At 40.2% G+C, this 20,126-nt stretch overlaps 1 protein-coding gene across 6 annotated transcripts in view; it reads right to left on the reverse strand.

Annotated features, from left to right (window-relative positions):
* Window positions 1-20,126, reverse strand: part of HEATR5B (HEAT repeat containing 5B) — an 83,207-nt gene that overhangs the window by 23,149 nt on the left and 39,932 nt on the right. For all 6 annotated transcript variants that reach the window (XM_014517332.2, XM_025197617.1, XM_025197618.1 and 3 more), the window contains exons 22-29: window positions 19,985-20,126; window positions 16,621-16,765; window positions 15,531-15,770; window positions 15,042-15,293; window positions 13,415-13,596; window positions 8,532-8,600; window positions 4,222-4,398; window positions 1,831-2,068 (exon numbers count right to left, since the gene is read on the reverse strand). The exon at window positions 19,985-20,126 is cut by the window's right edge and continues 46 nt beyond it. In XM_014517332.2, the coding sequence (XP_014372818.1) occupies window positions 1,831-2,068; window positions 4,222-4,398; window positions 8,532-8,600; window positions 13,415-13,596; window positions 15,042-15,293; window positions 15,531-15,770; window positions 16,621-16,765; window positions 19,985-20,126 (1,445 nt within the window). The remainder of the gene's footprint in view (window positions 1-1,830; window positions 2,069-4,221; window positions 4,399-8,531; window positions 8,601-13,414; window positions 13,597-15,041; window positions 15,294-15,530; window positions 15,771-16,620; window positions 16,766-19,984) is intronic.

Consider the following 20,126-nt stretch of genomic DNA (forward strand, 5'->3'; position numbering starts at 1 on the left):
CGACCGAGTCCGCCCCCCCACGGCGCGTGGGGGGGGGGGGGGGGGGGGAAGGGCCCACATTGGGGCAACCGCCCTGGGCACCATGCTTTGGGGGGCCCCACGGAGCCAGGCAGAGTGGCCACGATGACTCTGCACTGCTGCCAGATTCACATCCGGCCATTCGGCACCCCATCCCCATGCCGCCGAATCCATCACCAGCTTCCTGGTGTCTAGGGGCAGGGCCCAGCACAGGCTGATTTGCCTCGGGCCCTGTACCCTGCTCAGGTCGTCTCTGGCACTACCCCTTGACAGGTGCCCCAGCCCTTGGTTGCCATTTTGGGACTAGAAGTCCCGCCCCCTAACCCCTGACCTTTGCCACCAGGAGTTCCTACCCTTGCCCCCGGAAGTACTCCTTTCAGCAAGGGGGTTTGACATCTCGGAACCAGAAAAATACCAAATTATATTCTAAAAAAAAATTTAAAAAATGAAGCATCTACTACAACATCCATTAATTTGATTTCAAAAAAATATTTTTGCCCTGATTTACATTCGTTTGTGTAATGTACATAGAGGCGATTGCACAATAGCTTAAAATGAAGTCTCACTCAAAGAGAGACAGAGCCTGGGCCCTGTGCTCCTGCCACCCTGCTCTGGACCCCTGCTGGCCCTGGCCCCAGGGCTTTGGTGCGGGCCCTGTACTCCCGCTCAGCTGTCACCGCGCTCACACCTGCCTACTCACTGCCACTCCCCCCTGGCCTGTAGCCACTGTTTCCCCACTTTCCTGCCCACCGCCACCACTTATCGCCACACCCCACCAACTGGTCTGAAACCACGTGGTTTCTGGCTGCACTGTCAGACCACAGGACTCGGCAGGAACCGGCCCTGAGGATTGGGCAAACACCTGTAGTCCTCCCCTGCCTCCCTCTGCCCTTTTTTAGCTGAGTTTGCTGGAAGGAGGCAGGGAACAGCCCCATGGTTGCCAGGCCAGAAGCCTCTGCTAGGTTGGGGGATCGGGGTGGGGCAGGGCCGGGCAGTCCTTCCTGTGGCTACTGGGTCCTGCTGCCGGTTCCCCCTGGGTCCTACTGCCACTGGTGCCTTGTCATCTTTGACAGGCAGCCAGGGATAGATAATAATTCATTATGTAAATTTTTTAGAGGCCCCATTACCCAGATAGAATGGCCTTGTGGGCCAGATCTGGCCCGTGGGCTGTATTTTGCCCACCCCTGCTCTATAGGCATGGTCCTGATTCACCATACAACAGGACCATTCAACTTCTTAGTGGATAAGGGCTGCATGACACCCAGGCTTCACCAGCAAGGGCCATACTAGCACAAACCTTGGGTTCCCTGGGTACCCCCATGCTGCACTGTGCATGTGGGCAGCCCATTCACTGCATCCCAGATGCAGGCATTCCAGCCTCACTCTCAGGTCCCCCACTGTACCGCACCTGCATGGGCACCCTGGGCTGTGGACTCCCCACTACAGTGCACACACCACAAGCTGCAGGTTCCCCCAAAACACTATGGGTTGCGCCTTGCCACACAGCCTGGCCCCATGGATTAAGTACTGGCTTTCTGCAAGGCATGATATTAATGTCACCTCAGATCTCAACTCTGATATGGAATATTTCATTCCAAATTGTTGAAGAAACGCACACAACATACAGGCAAGCCTTAACATTTCTACCTTTTTTTAACATAGGTATGCAATCTAGTATGCCATGTTATTTTGTCAAGTTTCTGCAGGTACAAAATTGAAAAGCGGTAATTATTAAAAGAGTTCAAAACTCCTTACTGAGATATCTGTTCTGTCCTTTCACTAAAATTTAAAAAAAGAAGAAGTTATGCTTACCATCTGGTGGAAGCTGACTAGCAAATTCAGCTGGTAACGTTAAAAGAGCATAGTCTTTGAGCACAGCTAACCAGAGGCGACTAAGTGTGGGTAGTTCAGGTTGTACAAGCGTTATCAAACTGTCTGGTGGGAGCTCATCCACAGCACCAAAATCATCTTCATCTTCATTTGTATTCTTTATGGCTCGATTTGGTTTAGTTTCCGCTTCTTTTTTTATCTTCATAGCTACAACATATACCTATAAACAAAATGCATACAAAAGTTTAGATTATAAAACCATTAAAAGAAAAGGAGAAGTCTTTTCTAAGGGAAACAAGAGATTCCACACTAGGTGACCCCTTGGGTTTATCAAAAAAAAAATTAGATTTTTTTTGTGCACTTGAAGTCCTTAAAAATTACTACAAAATTTACCAGAATACAATCTGCAAGAAAAGCAGCAAAGCTACTAACCTTTATCTGACCTTATTTCAAGGTAAAATTTGCCAATGTTCTGGACATGGTACAAAGCCAATCTGGCTACCTAGACTTTTACCTGAAAAGTATAATTTATGGTTGTTCTGATTTCTGAATAAATGTAGTTAATTAATATAACCTCTCAGAAATACTCTGAAATTAGTTTAAGAGTGACTAAAATCAAATGTAGCTTAATTTGGAGTATTTCTAGGTGTAGATCAGGCTTCATAAGAAAAGCTATTCTTTATTTTTGACTGTTTGCTGTTGTTTATTAATAAGAGTAAATATGCAGATATGCAGTAGAAATAAAATGTGCTTTCAGAGAAGAAATATAACAGAAATAAGTGTCCCCACACAACAGATGCTTTCCTTCAAAAAATAAAAGCTGTAAATAGCTTGATTAACACAATGGGATGAAGTGTTAAAACTTTTTCTCTCTCAAAAATAACCTCCAAAAAAGAGTAAATGTATAAAAACCTACCATATGCTAATATGACAAAGACAAACAAAAACCCAACCTGTGTTCCATTTCTTGCTCATTCTTTTCAAAACACTTGTGGCACTCTATATCACAGGGGTAACATTTTAGAAAGTAATTCAAAATGGCACTTATAACTCAGCTCACACAACACAGACTCTTAAATCAGGTACCTCTGTTCTTCCATTACAAGAACATTTTGCATAGGGCAAGCTGTTTCAGAAATGCTTTAGTAAGTCTTGGATCACTGACTGTTCCATTTGGCACAGCACCTTCTGGGATCTATGTTACAGTCATCCCATTATACATGCTCAAAAATACAACAACATTTAAAAGGTTATGCATAAAACAACACTCTGAGGCAAAAGCTAAGTGCACTATCACAATTAAACACAAGACATTGAAGTCAGCCTAAACTATTTTACAGCAACTTTAATATAAATTTAATCATTCAGAGCACTTGAAATGACTATATATTTTCTGTGCAACAATGTCTTATGCTTACTATCTAATAGCACTTTGTATATATTTTTGGTTTGATTTTCAGAGATACTAGGCTTCTACCACTTCTACTAACCTTAGCAGTAGCGTTTGGAGCTAGCAGGTAGAAAAATGGTCTCATTTTCAGACAACTGTATGAGATTATACATCCTAATAAGGCAACACTGCTCAGTGACACATTCATATAGTATCTTCTAAAAAGTCTCTCTCAATCTAACCCATGTGGACATTGTAATAAATTATTTACAATACAGAATGTTGCATATAAAATCCAATTTTTAGGATACTAAAGATCCCTAGTATCTATCATCCCCAAACAACATCTAAGCAGACCGATAGCTGACTATGCATTACCAGGAGAATTTCTTATTAGTCCAACATACTATTTCAGTGGTTTTCAATCTGTGGTCCATGGACTCAGAGGGGTCCGCAGACTATGCATAAGAGGTCCGTGAAAGAGGACTGTGATCAATAAAAATTATGTGAATATTCACACTTGCAATTCACAGGAGTCTGCACCTCCATTCAAAATTTTCAAAGGGATCCACACCTTCATTTGAAATTTTTTAGGGGTCCACAAATGAAAGAAGGTTGAAAACCACTGCACTTAATCAACACATTATTTTTTTAAGCCATGGGTATGGACATGGGGAGAAAACAGTAAGCATCTGACAGAGACTAACTGTGGATAGCAGAGGCTATGAGAAGAGGAGCAGCAGTGAATGATACAACAGAAGTAGCATAAGAATCACAGATGAATTCAAAGGAAAGGAACTGAACCCCTGTAGTGAAACGAATGGATGGACAAGTAGAATTAAAGACCTGAAGAAAGAAGAAGACAGTCTCTGGAGAAGATGGCAACCTTTGGGCTGACTGGCTAGCTAAAACAATGGGATGAGCTGCAGCTATGCTAATGAAGGTAAACTAAAAATATGAAGGAAACAGCAACAAATGTTTACCTCAGCCCAGGCTTTCAGGACTGCTAGTTTTTCCATAGTGGTGGCACTCTCTCGGTAAAGCTGGCTTGAAGACCCCTTTCCTGCTTGTACTCTCAGGGAGGAGACGAGGAGATGGTGAACTCTACGAAGATCATTCAGGTCACTTACAACTCCACTCCCTATCCATGTACTACATACCTGGGCAAAAATAAATTTAAACTAATCAAACTGATAAAAGCTCAAACAAATTCAGGGTATCTGCAATTTATGCAGATCTGTGTAAAAAATGTAAAATATATGTTTATCCATGACTCTCAGTAAATAGAAGAAACAAAAGATTTTATTCCATCTTGGGCGTGTTTACCAAATCATGCAAATACAAGTTTGTCATTGCACTTACTTTCAATTATGTACTTAAACAGTAGTACTTTAAAAAGCACAGTTATTTACAGATTGTTTTTAATCTATCCGATGTGAAATTATGTACCGAATGCCATCAAAATCATCAAAAAGGAAGAATTAAGCATATTAATGACTTGCAATTTAACACTGTTACAGTATTTTAAGTGTTTATTTATCCATCCATTTTACTGTGTCTGTACAGGATTTTATTCCACTACCATGTCCTGTAAAAGGTACCACCAAAGAAGTGTGAGGGAAGGGGGAAGACATGAATTTTGTGGGTTTTTTAATTTGCAACAGGTCCTCAAGTTTCAGGCATCCTGCAGATCACCTATTCTTGTGTAGCACCATGCTCCTGTAACGGGCATCTTAAAATAAATCAAAGCCTCAATAGTACAACATAGATTTCCAGTGGTGATGGTATCTGTGACAAGTGAGGCAGCCATGGTACAATTTTCACCCACTTCATTTTTAGATAGCATGCAAACATAGCACCCATCTTGGCCAAACAAATCTGAAAAGCAGTCAATTTGTTAGCACCTGGAAGACAAAAAGGTGATCACTAGCAGGCAGCAACTATTTGCTGGGAACAAATCACGCTAAACTAACCTGGTCTCCTTTGGTAGGACAACTGGATTGTTGGAAAATGAAAATGCGAATGACATGAAAACCTTATTAAGGTCCAGATTTTAAAACAGTGCCACGTGACATACCCATATTATTAGCTGGAGAAATGAGGAGTAGCAGGGAACTACGTTGGATAGAGATGACTGAAAGACTGTAGGCAATGAACATTCATTAATGGATCAGCATCAATTGGAAATATCAAAAGGAGAGACCTGGGCTGTTCAACATTTTTTATTAATGATCTGGATGAAAGAGCAGAGAATGTACACATCAAATTTGCATGTGGCACTGGATCTTGGAGGGATAAAAAATGTAGTTTTGGATTTTAATTCTATTCACTGTCTTGAAAAAATGGCAGCTCAGCCAAGAACAAGAAAGATAAATCTTTGTACAAGTACAACATGGGAGAGAGTTGGCTGGGCACCAGCACTGCCAAGAGTGATCCGAGAGTTACAGAGGATTGCAAAACAAACATGAGTGAACAATATGATGCTGTCGCAAAAAAGAAAAATGCTATCATGGATTACACTAATAAATAGTATAGTATCCAAGCATTAAGTAATAGTACTGCTCTATTTGGCCTGTTTTTGGTCATTTGTGGAAGGAGGTAGGCAAAGATCTAAGAGTGATCAATGTTTTGGGGGTTAGAAAATAAGCTACATTAGTAAAAGGTGGAAGAAAATGGAAAGGTTACCCTGAGAAAAGAAGGGTGATGTGAAAACAGTTTTGAAATATATTAAAGTGTCATAAAATGATAGCGATGGTTTCCACAACTGCTGATGGTGACAGAAACAGCAAAGTGTGCTTATACTACAGAAAGGAAGATTTCATTTTAGACAGGGATGATTCTGCCTTGAACAGGGGGTTGGACGAAATAGCATCTTGAGGTCCCTTCCAATCCTATTTAGGAAGTCAACCTTCAGGACAAAATTCCTAGATGTCAGAGCAGTTAGGTACTAGAAACTGTTCCTAGTTTCTTTACTGGTCTAAGACAAGACAGGCCAGGGATGGCTTAGGTAAAGTAAAGCTTGCCTCTGTACAGGGACCAGGATTATGTGATCCCTTGAGGTCTCTTACAGCGCAATGATTCTAAACTTTGAGATACTTATTAGCTGTATCTAAACTAAACTGAAACAGTTTACCTTCCCTGAAATATTTCCTGAAGAGTGAGGTGGGGATATTGCTTTGTATATATACTCTTGCATATAGTTAAGATAACCCTAGACTGTATCGGTTCTCCCCACAACATTTAATGGCACTCAAAAGATGGGAGAGCAGTTTCCCCTCACCTGTGATTCAAAGATGCCTAAGTTTCTCTTCCACATCTTTATTTCAACAGGTTCTTCAGGTAGGTGGAAGGGAACAGTATACGGTGGGCTTCTTCCCAAGTAGTGAAATTTCTGTTCTTGTACCAGGGTCATATTACAGAGTGATTTTATACCTCTCTAACTTCTAGAAGAGATGGCAGCAGAATGTTTATCCCCATGTTATCATGGGAGGGAGCCACAACAGAGCCATCACCCATTCCACTGTAAGTACTATGCAGCATAAACACAGAACGCAGGCAGTGGAAACAAACGCAATGCAATGCTTTTAATTCAGTGCTTTTAATGCAATGCTTTGCCATGAGAAGGGCAAGTGACAGCATCTCCCTTGGAATAAGGGCACTTCTTTAATTCCAGTGGAGGTTTTAGAGAGGCATATGAAACAAGAAACACAGGGTTCAAGTTAAATCAACGCCTCTTTCTTTGATTTGTAGCATAATTGGACCCAAAAAGAGAATAATTTTCTGCACAGATTGCCAATTTTTTTCCTGCTTTGAAGTAGTTTTGATCAAGACTGTTTGCTGTGATGGGAATGGTTAAGATTTGGGGTAGCAATAGGGTTCTCCTAGCAGAACCCCTTCTGCATTTAGAGATCTAGGTCCATGGAAGCTTTTCTCAGACAAGGGGGAGACAAGAAAAGCTCTTACAGACCTTAAGGTTCTCGCAACTTTGGAAAGACGATTTCCCTTAAAGTAAATACAAAGTCAGCCTAGACAAATACAAGCACAAGTGGATAAAACTTATTTTTAAAAGTGTGCAGGATATTCTAAGGTGCTGCAAAAGACCCACATTATAGCACCACCAAAATAAAACAGGAATGTCATTTACAGTAGCCCATATAGGCCCATCTGAACTGAAATTCACAAGCATATAAGATCAAATGGGGTTGCACAGAAGAGACAAGCTTGTGATAATAGAAAAAGAGTTTTAAAAATTAATTCTCAAGGTGCCGCTTCAAGCTCCTCATCCCTGCATTCAACGTACAAGTAAACTTTGACAAGGTGAAGGGTATAAAGAGCAATGGCAGTAGATCTAGCCCCAACTCTAAGGCCCAGGCCTGATGCTACTACCACTGCAACAGCTGCTACATGGCTAAGCTATGGCTGGAGGCAGCATGAGCTCCAGGTTCCCAGCCCTGGACCAGGAGTGCCCAAGCAGGAGACAGAGTTGCAAAGAGAAGGTAAGAGGTGGTTGGGAGGATGCAGGGGACAGGCAACAGGGGGGTGCAAAAAAAAGGTTGGAGGGACAAGCAAGTGGTGAGAGAGAAGTGCCCGATGATACAGGCACCATGGGGAATGGCAGGGGCCAGGGGAGATGAAAGCAGGATGGGTAGGGGCAGCAAGTGGGGGACTTGCAGGCACTAAGGAGGGGAGGTTGCCAGGGGGCAAGTGATGGAAGAGGGAATGGGGATAGCTTCTCCACCACCACCTACCCCCCTGTGCTTGCCCCACAGCTGCAATGAGGGGGGGCGGAGAACACAACATAAATTTAAGGAAACTATCCAAAATTAGATTCTATACATGGAAAAGTATAGCAAATTAATCAATTTGCCAGGTCTATAATTTAATTGGGGGGGGGGGGGGGGGGTTCATCCTAAATTCAGGTAAATCCAGTACTTGCTTTTTAATAGATATGTTGACTCAAGTGTCTCATTTTATATGCAAGTTGATTTTTTTATTTTAAAACTAGAATTTACACGTAACCATAATTAGTTTCAGAAGGACTAAATAAACAGATATCTTACAGTAATGCTTATAAATGACTTCTGCATTATTGAACAAAATGTGTTACCTAGAGCCTCTTAAGATATTCCTAATAAACTTATAACTTTTGCATAGGATTGCACATTTTCCAGCAGGGGGGTGTTTGCTAACTTTTATTTTCTCATCTTTTTCCTAAAAATCACATAGATATATTTTTTAAAAACATGAAATGTGTCAAGCATCGACTATAAAGCCTTCATATTTTTCTATGTACCTGGCAGGCTTTTGCTGTTATATCAGAAGGGGTATCTTGGGAAAAAGCTGGTCTTAGTGCTGCTCCAACCTACGAAAAATGAAAAAAGAATCTATTAAACACCCTCAATCAACAAATGCATTTATGTAAAAAAGATGAAAGCAGCCTAGGTTTTCATAACTGTATCCAGATTGGTCCTCGCTATCATCTAACCAACAGAAATCTGTAATAGTATTCTTCTGAAAAAAAATAACACTTAAGCTTCTTTACAAGTAAAACCACCTTTTAAACCAAATTTACCTGTTACATACCTTTGTCATTTTTGTTACTGTAAATCCTTTGCAACAAAACGCTGAATCATGAAACTGTTACTATATGTGCAGCTTTTCATACTACAGTAATTATTTCTTTCACTCTTACAGCTTCCAGATTATTAATATATTCTCCCTCTTTCATTTGGTATCAAAGGTAATATTTTATTGCAATACTGTCATGAAACTTAAAACATCAACAACCTTGAGAGGTAACCGGCACTGCTTGTACACCCCATTTTAAGAACATTCATTTATCCAAGCAGGAATATATCATTCAAAATAGAACACATTTTAAAATATAACCACATGCAAAATGCTTTATACAAATAAAACAGGTTGTTGTACTGGAAAGCTTATGGTGACGTTTGATCAGGGCACCTTACTATAAGCTTTTCAGTACCTATTTATGTCAGGTTTATGTGAATGTCTGGACTTGGTCAAGCCTTTAGATTCTGTCTCAATGGTCTAAAGGTGGGAGGAGGGGATGGTAGGTCTTGGGCAGCCTCCTCTCCTCCACACTCTTGTCTAGGCATATATGTTGAAGGTCTTGGTGCGATGGTTGCAGGACGCAGCAGGAGCCTGACTAGACCTCTTATGTGTACACCATGGTCCAGAGACCCAAGGGTTACCTGCTTTGTATATGTAAAAGACTGGTGAAACAAGAGGTCTTAGGCTGCTGTCTCAAGCAACTGGCAGCAGAATTAGTTTGAAATTGGGAGATACTTTGGCATATATCAGACTGAACTCGACTGTCCATGGAAGGCAAGGAAGAGATGAATTTTACAGGCTAACTCAGAGGTATCAAACTCATCAGACCCTGCAGGCCAGAAGAGGGGCATAGGGCTGATCTGTGTGCCAAATCAGATGCAGTGACAGGCCCCATGCTCCAGATGCAACATATACCCCAGACTGGCCCCAGCAGAACTAGGGCTGGAGCCAGGGCACTCTGAATATGGTGCGCAGGTCCAATTGAAGACCCATGGGCAGCACCATGAGCTGAATGATAGGGCTCTGGGGGCTGGATGCGCTTCACAGGCCACATCTTTGATTCAGTTAACTCATGGGTGTCAGAGATATGTACACTTTTGTGAGCATGAGCTCACTTCATCAGATGCTATGAAGGACTGTGCACACAGAGGCTGTCAAACAAGGAGTGATAAGAATACAAAAGACAGGGAAGAAATGAAGGGACGGGTTAGAGGAGGAGGAGGGAGAGGGGTAATGTTGAGAGAGGCAAACAAGTAATAAAGCCAGAGGGACAAAGGAGTCACAAAAGCTAGTCCAGGTAATGGGATCACACAAGGTGGTGCATTGCTTAACCAAGTATGACACCAAAATTTATCCAAATATATCACTGAATTACCTAAGGTTCGGCATGGATCAGTGATGAGAAATGAGTACAAAAATGCAGGACTTGTGGCGAGACCAACGCTGGGCCATAATCTTAGTCTTAGGTAAGAGGTCTAATTGCCCACTATGCTGTCTTTAGTTTCTTCAAGACAGGTCTCAAAACTTTGAGATTTTCATAGCCGGATATGCATAGGATTTACAGAAATCAGTAAGTTTTAGGCACTCTGTCCAGAACTGGATTATTCGCAACAGCAGCAAGGAGGAAATTTCACAGTTAAAAACAATCAAATTCCTTTCACGGGCACAGCATGAATTGTGCTGTCAGGGATGTCATTAGATTGCATTCCAAACATTTTAGTTGCTAGATCACTCTTCTATTCTGAGAACAAAAGGAAGGAAGCCGAAACAAAAACACAGCAAAAACTTTTTCAGAGTGAGATCCATCAAGGAGTTATATATAGCTGATGACACTGGTGTGAAACTCAGTAATATCATATCAATATATAAGAAGGCTATAGTCCAAGAGGGAATGCAAAAGAACTAGTGGACTCAAGCTCTGGAAGTACTGCCAACACAGCAGTGTCCCAAAAGACAGGGTCACAGGGAACAAAGGTATTCCAATCGAGAGCTGAGGGAAAGGGATACCAAGGCCTGAGAGAACCATTACTTGTTCCTGCCAGAAAAGTATATCACAACCTGTTTGTACTTCTTAAAAAAAAAAAGTAGTAAAGCAATGGATTCCTACTGTGAAACACTGAAAAAAGTTACAAGGAAAGAGCTAAGCCATGAAGCATAACGAGAGCCTCTGTTCCACAGCTGAAAAACGGCCTGAATTTTCTAAGGGAATAGAAAACAAGCTCTGTTGACAACCTAGCATTCAACAGGCATGATTTGAAATGCCCCAGCTAGAATGACTATCCTACTAGTAGTCTGAGATGAATATCTGAGGAGAACAATTCTTTACATTTGGGAAGCAGGAGGCTGCTGGTGGCCTTTGCTATGGTAGTTTCACTAAAGTGAAGACAGCAAATGACAGAAATGCAGGACAAAAATGAAAATCAGTAAAAAGAGAACGCTACCAAGGAGCCTGCAGGTAAACAGAGGACGGGAAGTGAAAGGGTCTGTGTGAAGACAAATGCAGGAACAGTGTTCTTTAGAAAGGATGTAGAAAATGAACCAGAAAACAGTGAGAGGTTAAGTGAAATAGAGAGCGAGAGCGAGAGCGAGAGCGAGAATGTACACACAAAAGAGAGTCTGAAGTCAAGCCGGATGGGCTGGGTCCAAGGAACCAGAGCCATACTTATAGAAAGAATGCAAAACTGGAATGCAGAAGGTTAGAGCCAAAGAGAATGGCTGGTAAGCCCCTGCTATCTAGCCCCTTGCTAGATAATGGCAATCCTGCCCTTAGAAATATTTGACAAGAACTTGACCAGGATAAACCAGAGGGAAAACAAATGAATTTACAGAATATGCATTTGGAAGAGAACGTAGGTGGAGAAGAGCTGCTGGGTGCAGGAGGTGTAAGAGTTACTTAGGGAGAGCAGACCCAAGAATACAAATTTATAGTCGATGAAGTCAGTGTAATCATGGGACTTTCAACAAAACTGCTGAAGCTATGTCATTAGGTGGAAGGCGAGCACAGGCACTGATCACAACAGCTCTTGGCCTTCACTTCAACAGTTTCCCCAAGAACTAGAGAACAGGGAAGATATACTGCCACCCTCCTTCTCGTACTACACTGCCCTCCCACTCAAAAGGACAATTCTACAGACATTGCAAATTACCTTATGTCACTTCTACTTCCTTTCCCATAAGTTCTTCTACAAAAGCATATGATCTGGACCAGTGAATTACTCTGAACTGCTCATAATTTTATAAAGTTATATTTAAGCTTAATTATAATAGAAGATTTTATATACAGATTTTGCATATCAACGAAAATGCCATTTCCTTTCATGTTTAAAAGAACTCTAGATTAGTAAGCTCATATAAGACCCAATTTGATAAATAAAAAACAGTAATATTAATGTTAATTAATTCACAAAGTCAAGAACACAACAGCTTACCATAGGTCTCCAAATGAAAATGAAATCAATTGTGTTCAAAATGATAATATACTGAGGTATACTCATTTTAAAAAAAGACAGAAAGCATAATTGCATTCTTTGCATCTACATGTAGCCCCTACAAATATGTCCAATTACTTTGTTACACTATTAAATGACAACATGGAGACTCATGAGTCTCAATCTATTTTAAAATCTGAAACTTTTGTTTTACTACTACACTTTACTGTTTTATAAATGTCTCTCTCACTTCTGTTGTAAGAAAAATCTCCACTGAAACTGGGGGAAATGAACCAAGACCTTGATCCTGCAAATACGTATAGTATTTAATTTGAATACATGAAGTCAATAGGACAAGTCACATGTGTAAAATGTTTGCAGGTTTAGGACCTAAATACAGAACAGTAAAATTGACTGTATATACAAAATGCTATTATACACATACACACACGAAGTAACCAGACAACATTTTTTTCCAGTAATACTAATCTTAGCTATTACTTATTGGTCACAAGTAACCAAGTCAGGCAGATGAAAAATGTTAAATTGCCTGCATCCTTTTATCTCTCATAACTTCCCTGTAATACAAATTTCCCTGTAATACAAAACTTCCGTCATTCAAATTTTAAGAATGAAGAAACTAAGCTATCAGGGGAGGAGGACCGAGAGATTTCAGCAACCTCACACAATAAATTAGCCATACACAGGAATAAAAAAAAACTTAGAACTTTTTCAGATTTTCATATTGTGTTCTCATAGATTCCTGGTCTGATTTATAGAACAGAACCATATCCATTAATCCCCAAGAAAAGAATAGGTGTATTAGATTCATTCTGGAATGGAATCAAAATGTTCTTTTCAAATTCTAAATTCTACCAATGAAATGGCCATTACTGTTGCCAACATTTAAATGTACCACATAATATTTAGCTTTCAAGAATCATGGCTCTTGATTTTTTTTTTTTGGAACTTCTACCAGTTACTAAATTGTAATTAATAGCTGGAACAGATACAGAAATAATTTTAAAGAGGTAAATAAAATGGTTTCTTCAGGACATTCTCTCAGACACAAAGTTCCTTCACAAGTCATTTAAAGTTACAAAATGTTCTCAGAACTGACACTAGCACACTGGCAAAAATACCCAATTTCCTAAACATATAAAGAAGGTCTCACATTAGCCTGGTACTGCTCCAGTATCACATGACCTGGAAACTCTGGCTCAGGAACCGATGCAAATTTCTTGATAATGTCTTCAAGTGCTTGGAGACCAGCCATTCTCAGCTGGTTGCTGTGATCAGTTGCAGCCATGAATGCCATACGAATAAGGTCAGAGAGATGGAGCACTAAAAAGTCATCTGAAAATAAAGACGATAAAGCCACTTACTAAACTGAGGTGACATATAGAGATACTGTAACTATGCAACTACTTCCTTGTAAGAAATTTGTGTAAGATGCAAACTTCACACAATCTTAAGAATTTATATGGCTTGGGAAAAAAATTTCAGCAAACACCCTCTTCTTCTGATTACTAATAAAAACGATAATTTTGGAATTTTAACGCCATTTGTGAAAAACTCCAGTTATAAATTTTAAGCAAAGTAAAAGAAAATATGAAAATATGGCTGTGTGCTTTGAGGCATGTTATATTATATAAACATTTTGCAAATGTAGTTTGAAGGACTTGTACCTTATGTCCACAGAAACTCTAACTTTTGCAGTCTTAAGCCTGCAGTGACATCTACTGGTTCAAGATTGTCTGATCAACTTAAAAAATTTAGCTACTATACAAAATTACTAATTATTGCAGGTAACAGTATTCTGAGATTAAAAGGGTATCATAATGTCTCCCACCTCTCAAAAAAAAAGTTGGATCCAAAAAAATTTCTGGACTTCTATACAGAAATCTGTGCAAAGCTGCCAAGAAAGGTGCAGGGGAGAATCTAGCTACATTTTATTTAACACCTTACTCTTGGATTCTAATACCACACATCCTACAATTTAAAAAGATTCCCCTAGGTCATTAAAACAACTAATACAAATTAAGAGAGAAAGAGTAATACCTGCAGACATTATTTTCCAAGATTCAAGATTTTAAAATGACTTATTTGGTAACTGGCTTTGTAGGAACAGTATCAAATTCTGGGCAGGCCCCTGCCACCCACTATGGAGCCTGGGCTGCTGGCAGCAGGCAGTGGGGAAGCTGCAATCTGCTGCTCGAAGGTCTGCAGAGCTCCAGCCTGGCTTATTGTTGGTGGCTGGTACACATGCACCTCTGGGTGGACTGTGGGGAAGGGGCTGTGCTGCTACAAGGATCAGGCCCCTTGTGGCTGCCCTGCCATCCCCCCCTGGCATGCCAACGTCTTACAAGTTGGGGTGTTTTTGGCATTCTGCCCAAAAATGTTCCTGATTCCTGAACTACATATTTCCTCATAGAAAAATAATGGCTCACCAGAAACTGATGCACAGAGGCATGATACTACTGAAGCTGGAGTTATGGTCCTGCACGGCACTAGAATGGTGCATATATTTTGTATTTTCACATACACTATAGAGAAATGGGGACTTGCAGCTATAAAATTGGCCAATGAAACTGCTGAATGGAGAGGTGCTGATAAAAATGGATACCTTTAATAAGGTATTTCGTTTTTCATGGTTTGTGTGGAAAGATACCCCTGTCACATACAATACGGTTTCTAACAACTCTTAACAACTCTTTTTTTTTTTCTTTGCGAGTATGCAATAACTCTTTACAGTTAAATTTAAAGTAAAACACAAAAGAATTGCAAATACTCATGCTTACTTTTGGGGTTTTTGAGTTTGGCTGAACGGGCCAAGGCCAGATCAAAGTGAGCCTTATTTGCATTCTCACACAGCATAATAATGCGACACAGGCAATCAGCAGCAAACACACGAGTGGCCCAGCGAGGAGCCACAGAAAGTTTTGATTTATCTTCTTCACCCAGTGTGGTAAACATTGTATCATCATCCATTTCATCTTTTTTCTCTGATTCCTCATCCTTTCCTCCTCCCAAAGGGGCTGTAGTGCTCATGTCTACAAGGCAGTCATAAGATTTAGCAATTCCATTGTTAGTAGTTATGTTTTTTCAGACATAATTTACAGTGAGGAGTTCTCAAATCATTCATTAAATTCAGACTTAAATTGTTATTCCTACAGAAGCAATGGTACACAGAAATGAAGAAGAACAAAAGAAAGGAATATTAGTAAGGACGAAGGTCCTAAAAAGATATTAACCCTAAGGATACAACAGTAGTCAAGTAAAATGCTTACCACTAGAGGCTGCAAGGACATCCTTACATAACATCAGCCAATGGGAGAGATTTTCCACTGCCAGGGATGAAAGCATATGTCCCAAAGTATCATGAATATCAGAACACAACTTTCGGTCCGTCTCCCGATCTAACATTCCAAAAAGAACTCCCTCGAGGCCAGTTTCTGTTATATTAACTCCTTGATGCTGGGAATGAATGTCCCGCCGGGAACCAATTCCTGGTACAAAAGGATTAATATCTGCAGAATGATCAAAAGAGAACGTTTTCAAAAATAACTGAAACTACTGGGCCTTAAACTAATAAGTACCACCAGAAACAGATATTCTATAGTCACTCTTAGTTATACATAGTTCAAGAAGTGAAACAAATTCCTAAACACATTCATTTTTTAGTAATTAGATTCTGCCAGGTACTGAACATCTTCTGTGAAATATTAAATACAATTAAGATAATGGAAGATAAGCACAGCTAGTGCCATGCAGGAAATATTCAACATGGTATCATTAGACCCGAGCAAGAGTCTTCTGAATTAAGTTTTAAATGTGCCCCACAATACTAAAACATGAAATTTGGTGAGAGCAAATAATTGTTCACTTAATGTCAGATGAAGGACAGCAATAATAGCACCAGACTGAATATAAACAACAACCACCAAAAAATTACAGTAGATTTCTAGACATTTTCTTGACAATTCGAATATCACAGTAGAAATCAATTGTTGTGAGCATCCCCACCTCCTCCAGATAAAAATGTATACAATAAATTGCACATAAGGATTGGGCCAACTAGGAAAACTGGTAGATCAGGCATGTTGCAAACAGACCAAGTCAAAATTGGGTATTGCCTAATCACACAGTATTATCAAATCCACCTTCAAAACCAGCAACATTATGGGGAACAAAATGGGAAGGCTAAGGAATAATTTAAAATATATAAGGAGGAAAAATTAATCTACCCAATCATTTCTAATGATCCAGACTGCATTAAGTTCCTTACTTCTAGCTGGCAGTACAGAAACAACAAGAAACTCCATCAGATGGTGGTGGTTTACTGACACAAAAATAAAAAGGGACACAAGAAACACTTACTCATGCCACAGTTCTCTCTGTCTCCAGCATTTTTAGCTAAGCTCATGGCATATTCGCACACTTCCGCAGCTTCCCTCTGTGCAAGCTGTCGCAAACATGCAACTGCAGCCCGGCGAAGTAGCAAGTGGGAACTGCACAAATGAACCTGCAATCAGAGCCATTATAAACTGGTAAACTGTAGTGTACCTGAACTGTTACTGATTAATGGCAGGCATGTTCAGTGAAATAAAGTACAACTTGTAAACAGTTACAAAAAAGTGAATAACTTGCATAAGATACTAAAATAAAATAAAAAAACAAAAACCCAAACACACACTTGGCTGATGATGTCAATTAAAATGGACAAGTTCTTTAACTTATTGAATCACTGCAGTTAAACCCCTAACATGATTACATTCTTTGGGCAGGAACTTCTGCCCCTCATACACACACAGAGCACCACCTGTAGCTTCTTACTATATTTCCATGGACTATGGATCATTCCCTCTCCCTTCGAAAAAAAAGCCATCTGTAATTTCTTCATGGGATTAACACAGATGTAGTTCCATTCTATTTCTCTATTTCCTGTTAGGTAAGCACTTTCCCTTGCATCATTCAAAAACCCAACAAGTTAACTAAGGGGAAAAATCTGAGCACAAGTTATAAGCTCCCAACACATCACTCCATCTTCCAGAAAAAAGCACAAAGAGAGAACTTAAAATGGAAAATGGAAAGATCTTATTTACAATATATAACATTAAAGTTTAAAAAAGGGTGTTGAACTCCAGCTTGAGACTAAAAGTTAAGGCAAGCAGTGTGCCACTAGAGCCACAGAAGAAACTTCAAAATCATCTCTGAGGAACTAGCTCCCCATGAAAGACAGTGAAAGATGTGACAAACCAGAGTAAAAGACAATGAAAGATCTAACTTGAACCAGAGTAAAAGGTATTCACACTCATTTTGCTTAGAAGACCATTCTGAAAGAGCACAGTTTTCATCAGTGCTTGGAAACCCCAACTGGGGCCAGCTATTCCTAAGATTTCCTTGCCCCTTTCAGCACCCAAATAAAATAAACAGACTTGTAAAAGGCCCACCCATTCAGCAGTTCCCATTGCTCTTAGATGGGAGTAGCTGGGTGGCAAGCAACTCTAAAAGTCTGAATGCTTTATTTAGGGATGTGCACAGAAGGGGAGCTCTTTGAAAAAATCTAGCCTCCTAGAGGATCCAACTGTGAGCTGATGGCTGCTGAGGACCTTAGAAAATCTGATTTAAGAAGTTCACAAATAAGTACTTTTCACAATGGGGTTTCCAGAGTTAACAGTGGCCATCCAGCTAAATAGTACTAACATTTATGAGACTGAAATTACAGGGGCAGTGTTTAACTGACGACACCAGTTTATATCACACTTTACTACCAGTTATAAACTCTGAATACTATGTTCTTATATCCTATTACTGAAAAAAACTACACTTTTCAACAGATGGATGCCACCAGCAGCAGCTGACCCGCACATGACAACTACCATTAAAAATGTCCACTTTCAGACACAAACCACAGCGTATACCATGCATGCCCAGAAGTGCTTCTCAGCATGAGAGCTTTCAAATGTCTGTGCTAAGTAAAATTTGCCTCTAATCCTTTTTGAAAAAACTCAAGTACAAGTAAATATTTTTCTTCCAAAAGGATTCTGAAAGTTCCTAACTTTTCTTTAGAGGAAGTAGCTGTAGAAGGAACTGTATGTTTTTCCACAGGGGAGAAGATAAAGAGCTCTCTTTTAGAAAAGAATTCTTGCCTTCCCCTGGAACTTAGTTTTTAATAAGTTGACTACACATTTGCTTTCCCTGCATTAGCGTGCTATGAGGATGGAAATTACTTTCCTGAATGAAAGTTCATATATTATATGAAGTATTTTAACAGTAGGCCTTTATTTCATCCATGAATATCTAAAGATTTCAGTACAGAAAAACAGACTTTAACATGGATCGTCCTTATGTTGTCACAAAGGAAACAACAAAAAAAACTTTGGAGTTTTATTATTGGAAATATTACCCCCTGCCTTTAGTTTCAAAAGATGATTATGATGATGAAACAAAAAGGCAAGCAGAAATCTAAAAAGTTTTATGCAATAAATTGGTTTAAGATGGTTTCATAAGAAAATAAAAGTTTCTCATTGTTTTGTTACAAAACGCTGTGCATATTATTACTTTGCAGAAGGGCCCACCTAGCTCTGTTTTGGATGATGACTCCTTCACAGTGAATTTTGAGCCCTTTGACATGCAACAGAGGGTGGGGACACAGTTTAACAAAGTACTGGATTCCAAAAGTGAAAAACTAAATTGAAAGGGGGATACTCTAGGGCAGGGGTAGGCAATGTTTTTGGCTGGAGTGCCAAAAAACCCCACAATGTCTACCTTGGAAGGTGTCAGTGTGCTGACATGCTCGAGCCTGGAGCAGATGTTTGCAGCTGGCACACAGAGCCCAGTCTGCTTGCAGCAGGGCTTGCAGTCTCCCAGCCGCCTGCTGGGAGTAGCCTGGGCTCCGTGGCTGGCAGCAGCTGCTTAGAGCCCAGGCTGGCAGTGGTGTGCAGAGCAAAATGGCCTTGCATGCCATGCTTGGCACACATGCTGGGGGTTGCTGACCCCTGCTCTAAGAAAAGACTGGGCAGATTATGCAGAATCTGCGACAAAGTCCCAAATCCTACAGAAGTAGGTCCTTTGGACTGATACCATTATGAATCCTTCCGTGAACTCTGTGAAGAGTGTGACTCGCAAGGCAAGGGATGATTTGTAAGGGAGGGTTTCACCCTCTATCTCAGTTTTCTGAATTTTGTAGCATAGGTATAAAAATTATATAGGTATATACAACTCCAAAGTATTCTTAAACCTTTAAGGTTACAGACTTCCCAGACTAGTTGACATGAGACAGGAGCTGCTAATGTCATGTTTAGAGGTATAAGGGTAAATGTCAACAGAGAAGCAGGATGGGGAGAAGAACAAGGGAGACTACACTTGACTACAGTAGATGGAAAAGCCCTACATTTACATGTACACAAACACAAAACTTCCTTCTTATCCAGCCACACGAGGCAGGATGATTCAAGGTCATTCTCTCTCTCTCTCATGTATTATTTTATATACTTGGAACATGTTATATTAAATGAAAACAAGGGCCCTCATTTCTTTGAATAACATTTTTAAAAGCACCAAACTGACTACAGTCCAACATCCTTTTATTGGCTTTCAATGGGATGTGAGCTCCCATTTAGTTCCCAAGTGCTTCTGAAAGCTTTTCTTCTCGAGTCATATGCATATCCCCCATACACTGCTAACCAGTTCTGCTGCCCTTTTTAAAACAAACGAAAAGAGGGGCCCATTTTACACTTACACAAAGACTGGGAACCAGACTGGACAGGTTAACATGCCGTGGTGCAAACATGTGAAGCTGCTGAAGACAGGATATGGCAGCTGCCTGAACAAGAGAGTCGGAGTGATCTTGTGTGATGGCACACCCCACCAAGCAGGAAGAG

The sequence above is a fragment of the Alligator sinensis genome, unplaced genomic scaffold (genome assembly GCF_000455745.1).
Source record: "Alligator sinensis unplaced genomic scaffold, ASM45574v1 scaffold489_1, whole genome shotgun sequence".
Taxonomy (NCBI): domain Eukaryota; kingdom Metazoa; phylum Chordata; order Crocodylia; family Alligatoridae; genus Alligator; species Alligator sinensis.